Source organism: Sinocyclocheilus anshuiensis, unplaced genomic scaffold (genome assembly GCF_001515605.1).
Source record: "Sinocyclocheilus anshuiensis isolate Anshui unplaced genomic scaffold, SAMN03320099.WGS_v1.1 scaffold33, whole genome shotgun sequence".
Lineage (NCBI taxonomy): Eukaryota > Metazoa > Chordata > Actinopteri > Cypriniformes > Cyprinidae > Sinocyclocheilus > Sinocyclocheilus anshuiensis.
The window spans coordinates 161065-172384 of record NW_015536458.1 but is presented as its reverse complement, the minus strand read 5'-3'; the positions used below and the strand labels follow the sequence as shown (position 1 = coordinate 172384).

The following is an 11320-nucleotide window of genomic DNA, read 5'->3' as shown; positions in this document are numbered from 1 at the left end:
CATTTAATTGGCTTCACCCTCATGTCATCCAACCTGTCCATGTGGGCTTCTGCCTAATTTGGCTGCTTCTACTAAGTGACAGATGATTTTATGTCAAAATGCTGTAGAGTTTGATTGGACACCCAGCCTTTGACGTCAATAACAAAAGCATTTTCCTCACCTTTTTAGAAGCTGATAAGAAGCTATTATTTATTTTGAAGAAAACATATTTATTTTGCTACACTAAATATACTCTCTTATACTATATTATGTGGTTAGTTGCATTTAGCCATATCATAAGAGACCTGACAGTTGTTAACTGGAGATTTAACACTGAAATAGTGACAAACAATAGTTACAGCTGAATAAATAAACACACACACAAAAAAAAGTTTAAAAAGTTCAAATGTAAGGTCCTTAAATTACCAATAGAGAAAGATGATTACTAAATATGCAGTCAAGCATAATGTACCAAAGCCGGACCAGAATGAACAATAAGATAACTGTTGCATTTGAACTGGAGCTGTGTTCCCATATAAGCAACCACGTAATCTATAATCCTGCACAAACAGCATTAATGTGGTCCTTTATTTATTTGAGTATTTAATTCAATTTCACAAAGGACTCACAGCTTAAAAAAAAAAAAAAAACCTTACCAGGCTCTGAAATATCTGACAGCTAAAACAACAATCAAAAGCTGCAGCATTAAAAATAAATAAATCCATCCACCAAAATTATACTTAAACATGGCTCTCTCATTTGACTCTAGGTCTCATGAGTCATTTTACCTGTCTGAGATAACTGCATCAGATTTCATTTATCAATAGAGCCGTAAGCTTTGAATAGCGTTCCTTTATTAAAGTTGAGCAGATGGAGTTTGGTCTAGCACTGCTCTGCTCTGCTGCCCAGACACAATGATATGCAGCAGCGCTAGACACATCCTCAAATGCATTGAGAGGACTTTCTTAAGGCTATCATGAAAAGCTTAATTTAGATTTTGGGTTTCATTGGAACCAAGGTGATCTTGCCATGGAAACCTTTTGACTGATATCTTTGCCTTTGTTTGGAGAAGAAAACTAAATTCTTTCATGTTCGTTACAGTGGAGATTAGGACTAGTAGTCATAACCGCTATAAATAGTAATTTTGAATCAAAAGTCCAGGATTTTCTGTAGCAGTGGTTTTGTATGTATCAAACATTTCATTATTTTAGTTATGTTTTGTGAATTCAGTCCTCCAAAGTAAAATTATAACACCATTTATTTTGTTTTAGCTGTTGGGTAACAAATTAACAAAAGGTCAAAATAAAAGACATTTAAACAAGGATCAACTATGTTGTGAAAGTAGATTTTTACTGAGAATTGAACTATGATCTTAGAACGGGCTATTTTTCAGGTCAGGGTTGTCACATGTTTAAATTTGTTTGAAAAAAAAATTGGTTTGATATATTTATTATGTTGCCTTTTTCATTAATTGTTTTTTTGTTTCCTAATTGTTTTGGTGTTTAAATTTGACAAAAAAACCTAAATAGCCTGTTTAATGTTGCACTATACAAAACTGTCCCATGAAATGTTTAATTTTTTCTCCAAAAGTATGATAACTGACCTCTGCCTTATTTTCCTCTTTTGAGATATGTGGATACATGAAAAGATACATTACCTAGAAATACTGTCATGAAACCCAAATCAATCTTAATTTTAATCTAATCAAGTCTACCTGGTAAAACATACCATACTTTTCCTGAGAAAGCAATAGAGAACAAAATTCAAGAATTTGCAGTGTTAATTCTGATGGAAACAGCTATCGATGGCTCGTGTCCACAAATTAGACTGAGCTCTAGAATGGGATAAGCTAATGAGCAAACAGAGGGCAATTTAAGACTGCAGCCAGAATTGCTGTTACTTTAAAAGTACCTGTTTTATTTGAAGGCTGTGCTTGATCAATTTTGAATAATAACTCCAAACTAAATAAACCTGGCCATAATTGCTTTTGCAAATCAATTAAGTTCCGTTTGAACAAAAGCCAAAAGGAGGACCAAGGGATTTCCACTCAGCATTAAACTATGCTGAAGCTACGCTAGCCCAGGCTAATCTCAAAGACACTCGGTCCCTTTTCGCCAGTGCGCATCCCTGTTAAACACTTCATGTGGAGTGAAAGTAATCTATGAACACATGCACGCACACACATGCGGTTCTGCTCCTGTTCACATTGTCTTTCGCTGTCTATTTTTCTGTCCCTTTAGTAAATATTTCCTGCCTGTTTACGTTGTCAGCATAAAGAGCATAAAATACTCAAAAAAAAAAAAAAAAAAAAAAAACCAACAGCAAGCATCTTGCATTCTTATTCCTGGCCATCTTGTTTACTTTTTATTGACACATAGTTCTCTATAATCATCTTTTCTGTCCTAAGCATCGAAAATCTCTGCATTCCAAAAGTTTGCGTGTCTAAACGTAATGTCGCTCAGATCTGAGCTTCATCGATCGCTGTTTAGAATCAATCCTCGGCAAGCAGATATTTCCAGGAGAAATCCTTCACTTCTCTTCAATTCTCTTCAGTCTTGTTCGCTCGACTGGGATCATCTGATGCTGTCCTCAAATCACATCCTAAAGCGCTGATCTGTACTCTTGGAGAGAGTGAAAAACACCCAGTGCTGAACATGGCAACCATCTCATCAAAGCCCAGACGCTGAATATCAGAACTCAGGCTGAATGCACAAGTGAGAGTTAAATTGAGTTATCCTGTTTTACATAAATATAGAATTAACACATAGAAGGACTTACACAGCTGATGATCTGCAACAAAGGGCAATCTATATATGCCTTGTAAGCATGAAGATTTGTATCTACTATTTAGTGTTTAAAAATAAAGCAGGAGCATCATTCAAAAGGCCCCTGGTGAAATTATTTGGGCCGATAGGGGTCATAACTATGGCCAGGCATTTAATCATCTTCATCCATCTCCAAAACAATACAAATGCTGAGGCAAAATAAAAAGAAGGAATGACCAGATCCAAACAGCTTTGTGGATTGGGAAAGGTTTCAATCCATAAGGTATGAAATATTGTGCCACATATTTAATATAAATTAGTTGTGATACATATAAGTCTATGGCATGTACCCCATTCTTCAAAAGTTTCGGTTTGGTAAGATTGAATGTTTTTGAAAGTTTCTTGTGCTCACCAAGATTGAATTTATTTGAGCATAAATAAATAAATACAAAAATATTGTGTGATATGATCGGAATCTAAAATAACCATTTTCTATTTTAATATATTTTTAAATTGTATTTATTCATGTGATGAAAAGCTGAATTTTCAGCAGCCATTACTCTAGTCTTCAGTGTCACATGATCCTTCAGAAATCATTCTTTGAATCATATGTTGATTTGGTGCTCGACTTTTTTTATTATTATCAATTTTGAAAAAAAGTTGTTCTGCTTAATATATATTTGTGAAAACCATTATACTTTTTTAATGATTTTTTGATTAATAGAACATTAAAAAACAAACTGAACAGTAGTGTACATTGAGCAAATTAATTAATGCAGAATGGGGGATATCCTGTTTTCTTCTTTTTTTTTTTTTTTTTACTATCATCAGTGCACAAAATGTGTGCAAAGTAAATTCACATCTTACAGCTTACAACAATTGCAATAAGTATTTAATTAAAACATCCAGAGATACCCACTCGTAAAGACAGCATTGATCTGTCTTTTACTGATGAGATGGTTTTTTTTTTTCTTATTGAAAAAAAAGGAATGATTGAATGAACAATTCAATGACTCACTCACAAGGACAGTCACTTGTCGTCACCTACTGGCGTATCGATGTAACCTGCAAGAAGAGTCACTGAAAACCCCACACCACTTACACACAGACTAACAGACAATCTGTCTGGAACAAACACATACAAGCTGAGTGATACAAACAGTGAAACGTCCCTGTTGTATAATGTGGATTACATAATCTCTTGAATGCTGAACTGACCAATCAGCATCCAGGACTGGAAATGTCCATTCAACAGTATGTTTTTAACATGCCGATACTCATTTTGGTGAAAACCAATGTGTAGACATGCAAAAAAAGAAATACCAGTGAGACCTGCACTGATCTCACCTGAATCACACAACCTTGATACTCAAGTGTACATGTACTCAAGCACATGGACAAAAAAAAAAAGACTGAATGACTTGATTCATATCAATGCAGCACAAAGAGTGCCAACAGTGCCCATTGTACTCAGTTCCACAATAGATATTCAACAAAAATCCAGTGTGTGTGATGCACATGGACTTTAAGCATACAGTGGAAGGAGTAAATGCGTGTGCCATGCAAAATAAATAATACTAACCACATCATCTAACAGCTGCAGTTTCTTCTCATGCACTGGGCAAAGTTTACTTACAAAGCAAAAGCAAACATTCAACTAACGTTTAATGACATTTGACCTGCTCATGCAGTGCGAGGGAGTGTGAATGTGTAGATGGGCATCCAAAAGCATGGAGGTACTCTACCTGCTTGATGCTGCGGCTCACCTGGGCAGGTGGCAGTGTTGTTGCAGAGTCGGGTTTCCCTCAGCGGGCCACTGCAGAGGGTCCCGTACGGAGAGGATACACATGAACGAGAACGAACCTGCCAACCCTGCCCACATGTCAGCGAACACACGCTCCACTGAGACCACTCCTCCGCTGCTGGGTCACCTACAAAACACAAGATGGAGAGAAAAGGAAAATCTTTAAATTATTGACCCAGACACAAACCCCAGACTTCAACGTTAGTCATGAAGTGTTATGTTACACTACCACCTTCTGTAAATTCCTGTGAATAAACTAGAACAGCTCTGCCAGGAATGTTTTTTTGAAGTATTCACAAAAACATCCAACAATCCATTTCACATCTCCAGCTACTGATAAGGTGTTGTTAGGTCAGTGGCAGTCGGAGCCACCTCATCAGCTTCGGCTGAACGTGACTGCTGGAAATATGGCACGTGAAGTTCCCTAGTCGTTTTTTGTCAGCCGTGTCCTTGGATAGAGGCGACATCACGAAGTGAATGGGCAAATCAAATTAATTGCACGTCTTGTAATCGCATTAAATTTTAATTTGCATGTCGTGAGTCAGAGCTTAGCCTTATTTGCAGAGCAGATGGGTGGAGAATAGAAGGTGGGGGGCTGATGGGGACAGGAATGCCAACGGGAGTTTATGCACATACGTTTTCACAGAGATGGAGGTTGAAGAGGGGAAAAGGTGTAATACAAATTACTTCAACATGAGAATATTCAGAAATTATTTTTATTATTATTTTTTATTTGTTGAAAATAAAAATAAAAATGTAACAATAAAAAAGTGTTGTGTATTATTTATATATACTATGTATATTTATATGTATTATTTAGATATTAAAATATGTGTGTGTGTGTACCTGTTTTTCTATTCTGGTGGGGACTTAAACATGAATACACACAGACTCATGGGGACTCGTGTCACGGTGGGGACCTAAATTGAGGTCCCCACGGGTAAACAAGCTAATAAATCACACAGAATTAAGTTTTTTGAAAATCTAAAAATTCAGAAAGTTTCCTGTAAGGGGTAGGTTTAGGTGTAGGGTTGGTGTAGGGCAATAGAAAATACGGTCTGTACAGTAGAAAAAGCATTACGCCTATGGAGTGTCAGGGATTCATCACAGTCACTTCAGTCACCATCCAGGATAATCACCCGATCACAGTCACCTGAGTTCTGATCACTCGCACCTGCTGTCACCAATCAAGCCACTCTACAAATACACACACATCTCAGTCACTCACTGTCTGGTCTACCGTTCACTCCTATGAACTGTTCTGGACTCTCTCTACTGAAGTCTCCTAGAAAGACTTACCTTCTATTCCTCCCGCGATCCTCTAACGACTCCTTGGAATCTGTTCCACGATCTCCAACGAAACCGGCATAAGATACTCTCCATCAGAACCCAGATAAGAACCCTGGAATCATTCACTGTGTTGACACTCACCTGCCTTTACCTCACCCGTTCCATTCATCTACTTATCAAGTCAATAAACCATCCTGTTTTGCACTTACCTGTTGTGTCTGGCCTTGCTTTGTGACATGGAGAGTCCCCACAAGGACAGCAAACCAGACGTGTGTGTGTGTGTGTGTGTGTGTGTGTGTGTGAGAGAATTTATTCATTCCGTGTTGCATGGTCCTTCAGGAGTCATTCTAACATGCTAATTTGGTGCTCAAAACAGTTTTTGATGCTTAATATTTTTTTAATTACTTTTAAATACTTTTATTCAGCAAGGACATCATAACTTGATCAAGTGACACTAAACACACATACTTTAAGATTTATATTGTAATAAATGCTTTTCTTTTGAACTTCTATTCATCAAATAATCCTGAAAAAAATGTATTATGGTTCCCACAAAAATTGTAATATTACACAAAAACGTTTTCATCACTGATGATAATAAGAACGATTATTATTAACTGAGCACCAATAATATTTAATAATAACTGAGCATCAAATGTTACACTGAAGACTAGAATAATTTCATTCATTCATTGTATTTTATTATTTACTTACAACATTATATCTATATATTATATTCTGTATATTTATTAGTGTTGTCAAACAATTAATCGCGATTAATAGCATACAAAATAAGTTTTGTTTGCATAATATACGTGTGTGTTCTGTGTATATTTATTATGTACTGTATATGTAAATACACACACATACAGCATATATTTTGAAAATATTTACATGTATTTACATGTCTACATTTATATTGATATAATTTATATTATAAATAAATATATTTAATATGTAAGCATAACATATTTTTCTGAAATGTATACATGCATGTGTATGTATTTATATATACATAATAAATGTACAAAGCAACTTTTATTTTGGATGTGATTAATCGCGATTAATCGTTTGACAGCACTAATATTTACATAAATAGAAAGGTTAGATATATATCCTGGAGGAGTTGCTATTTTCAGACTTCTTTTTCTCTTAAAAAAAAAAAACACAAAAAAGCCCCATCAAAGCGCTGTCCATGGTTCTGAAATGCAATTCAACTAAATAATGAAAGGAGATGGGACTCACCTGTTTGGGCCTGGAACACACCCGGCTGGTCAGCTGATCGCGGCCTTTGTGTCTTCACCTTCTGCTCATCATCATCAGGTTCTGGACAGACATATGACAAAACATCATATTTTAAAGAAATATGATAATAGAGGCCATGTATGAGATCTAGAGGTTATGGTTAATGTGCTTTCAAGAAGTGGTAGCAACAGTAATATGATACAGAACACTAATAACTAATAATTTATATTTACTGTATTCGTATATTTAATAATAATATATATTTTTTTTAAATCCATACTTTATTAGTATGGAACTGACGTATAAGTTTGTACAATCACAAATGCTAATGCCCACACATACTATTAGGGCTGTTTTACATTTACACACTAATGTAATACATCTCTCCACTGAGCTGTCTTATCCTGAAATTAAATGTAAATCTTTCCATTCTTGTGTGAGGAACATTTTAAATGTGCTGCTACAAACCTCATCTTGTAGTAGCTCCTGAGTAAACCTACATAAGCCAACAGAGACCTGTCACCAAAGTGTTTATTATATCTGGCCTAGTCTTCAGGGCACATGAAAATCCCTCATAATGTGAACACACACTCATGAGAGCATATATTTCAACTCCTCCTCGCTCAGATGAGGCTACCTGCCCCCAAAAAGTGAAGTTTAGTGGAAATATGAGCACATTCGTATGTGTAGTGTCATGAGTGCCAGAACAAACTAAATGAATCCCAGGGGTTAACTCTTTTTGACACCTCAACCTAAACATATAGGAGTGTTTCTGGTTAATTCCAGTTAGTTGCCCTCCCTTGTTTATTTATTTAATTGGAAAGAACAAACTCAAAAGTATGAAAACTTGTTTCTGTCACAGGATTTAAAAAAATAACTGTTGTGGCTATCTCGCAATTGAGAATTTCTTCTTGCAATTTTGAGTTTAAATCTTAGAAATCAAAATTCAGAATCATTTCTTGCTATTCAGAATTGAGCTATAAACTCAGAATTGGAACATATAAACTGGCAACATGTAAGAATAAAAATAAAAGTCTAAATTGTGAGAAATAAACTCAGAATTGAGTCAAAATTGTGAGATAAAGTTACAATTACTATTTTATTTTTTACTTTATGGTGGGAAAAAAAACAGAATTGCGAGATGTAAACTCAGATTTTTCAGAATTCCGAATTTATATCTTGCAATTATGGGTTTATGTCTAAATTATGGCATAAAAAGTCACAATTACCTTCTTTTATTTTTGTAACCATGGTGTTAACAGGCTTTCATAGAAAAGTTCAGTGTGTCTCATTTCATTTGTGCACAGAGAAAGTTTGCACAGAGAAAGCGGAGAGAGAGAGAGTAAAAAAAAAACACACACGTGTTCAAACTAATGTTAATGAATCAACATTAAATATAAATGAAGGAGGGTGTGTCCAAAGTAATTAGCATACAACATATCCAAACCATCTCCATATAAGGGCTTCCATACAATCTCTCCTGTACAGTCATTTTCTGAAAATATGTCTACAATTACGCATGGAGACCAATTTCTCTCTCTCTCTCTTAAATTTTTGCTCTTTTAATGCTGAATGTGTTTGTATCTAATGTATAGAGTGCCCAGTACACTCATTCAGCATGTGGCACTCTCTTCTCTGGAGCAGATTGGTCGACTTGACCTTTTGCTCTGAGTGTGTGAAAAGATGAGCTGCGTGGGTTGCTAATAAATTCCACAGGCATATGCAGGAAAAGAGGATTTTCATAAGATGTAGAAGGAAGAACGGAAGGAAGAAAACACTAGAAAATAAGTGGATTATCTGAGGCTCTTTCTAAATTACCATGAGCGTTTATGGATGCTTAGAATAATTCACAATCATGAAGCACATCCTCAACATGAACTAAAAAAAAATAATTTTTTGGGGGGGTGGGGGGATCATGATTTATACCTCAGCGAGTTCCTAAAACCCAATGCTAAATTAATCTTAGTCAAGAGGTAGAGAATGAAGCACCCCACAGACTGCGTGTTTACGTTTCCATTATTTTGCTGCGAAAAGTAGTTCACAGGTCAGTGCGGATGGGATTTTAAATGCAGATACTATTGTAAAGATACAAATTAATTTGAATAATGTAGGACACAAAACATTTGACCTGCATTTAAAACTGAATGCTTCAAATAAATGCTTTGTTTAGATTCTAAACAAAGAAAGGTTTAAACTAAATGTACTGCGTTTAATATATGGATGTGTAATACATATTTTCAAAAGACAGAATTCGACTCTTTAAACAAACTTTAACTTGACACAGTCTCTTAATTAAAAATGCAAAGCTCATAGCAAGGCACTTCAAAAACATTGTGAAACACAACACAGACATCGTATGGCTGTAGCAATGATGCATTAAAAGAGATGAATTTAAAGACAACTTTCTAACAGCTAAAGCACAGCATGCTAATTAAACCACCACTTCTAAAAAATAATTTAAACAATCAATAATTACATATTTACATTTATTTATATAAGAACTTAAAGTGTTTTTATTAAATAAAAATAAATTAATTTATAGATATATTTATATATAAATATAAATGTATTTATTTTATATTATATAAAACGTTATATAATATATTATATCAAAATATACATTATTTTAATTAATAAAATAATTATTAAATTGTATTTAATATATTAAATACAATTTATTTGTTTCTTTTTTGTTTTTGTAGTTATAATAAGTAACATATATAGCCGACCAATTTCTACTAGAACAGTTAACATTTTTGAGGATACACACTAAGAAGCTAAATATAGAAGCTAAAGAGTATAAGACTGTTTGAGAACAAGAAAACAAAGAGACAAAATAAACTGTGAGAAAGAAAAACATACAGTACAGCATAAGAAAGGAAGACAGGCATTCATTAGCAAAGAGAGCTGCATCATATACATTGGAGCACATGGGATGGATGGATACTCTAGAGACTTCCCCCTGTTGGCTCTGTCAAACAGACCTGATTACCAGCGCTTCCCGCAGGGCCTGTGTTAATATGCTTATGATAGCTCAGACGCGCACGCAGACGATCACACTAATTTACTCTGTCACGGAAAAGACAATAGTGGTGTCAGGAAAGGCGGGGGGTTGTTTCTGCTTGCTTTTTGTATCTCACTCCTATGCCTCCCTTCACTCTGCCTCTCTATGCGGGTCTACGCCACTGTCTCCATTCGGCAAAGGGCGAAGAGAGTGATTCAGTATGATAGAGATAGAACAAACACGTCCTTTATCTTAATATCAGACACACATTCTGGGTTGAAGTATACCCTATGAGCTCTTATGTCTTTGATTCAAGGCATTTCAGCACATTTCTCAATAACGTTTCTCAATTTTCTCACAATAACATCTCTATTAACCACCACCCAGCTCCTTCCTGCCGCATTTCACAGAGAGTCCAGCCTGCATCCAATAACATCCACATGTTGAGAAGGAAACAGCCCACCCTTCATTAGTCTTCATCTTGACCATGCTTCAGAGTAAACGGAGTCATCATACAGTACTGTGGCCTTTCAAGATTTAAAGGAATAGTAGTGTTTTTTTTTTTTTTTATCATTTATGGAACCACATGTTTTTCCAAACCCATATGACTGTCTTTCTTGCAGTATGTGTAACACAACAGGAACAATTCAGAAAACTGGGGAATGGGGACTGGAGCTTTAAAGCTTCAAAAGCATTAAAATGAACACAAAAGATACATGAAAGCACCATCAATGTAGTCCATATGACTTGAATGCTAAGCACTGTATGAGGAAAAGACCAACATGTAACTCACTGAAGTCATAAAAAAAAAAAAAATCATACAGGTAGGGATACACCAATATACTGTACACAACTGTTCCAAAGTCTCTTTTGCTCACCAAGGATGCATTTATTTTATAAAAAAATACAGTTAAAACAGTAATATTGTGAAACATTTTTGCAGTTTAAAAAAACAATTTTCGATTTTAATCTAATTTACAATGTAATTTATTCCTGTACATAAATATAAAAATATATAAATATATATTACATAAATTAAATATATATTTATTGATTAAAAAAAAAATGTTTTTAGAAGTGATGGTTTAATTAGCATGCAAATTATATAAAGATTTAATAAACTCTTCCATAAAAAAAAATAATAATCTGACTATTATTTTATGACAGGTTTTACAGTGTTAAGAGCTGTCTGAAGTAAAAAATAGTAGGGATGCACGATACTGAGCTCCCGTA

At 34.8% G+C, this 11320-nt stretch overlaps 1 protein-coding gene across 1 annotated transcript in view; it reads right to left on the bottom strand.

Moving 5' to 3' along the window:
• The window catches only part of LOC107653098 (adhesion G protein-coupled receptor B2), a 330526-nt gene that overhangs the window by 168410 nt on the left and 150796 nt on the right, over positions 1–11320 (bottom strand). The window contains 2 exon segments of the mRNA XM_016476310.1: positions 4490–4675; positions 7084–7164. Of these exon segments, the coding sequence (XP_016331796.1) occupies positions 4490–4675; positions 7084–7164 (267 nt within the window).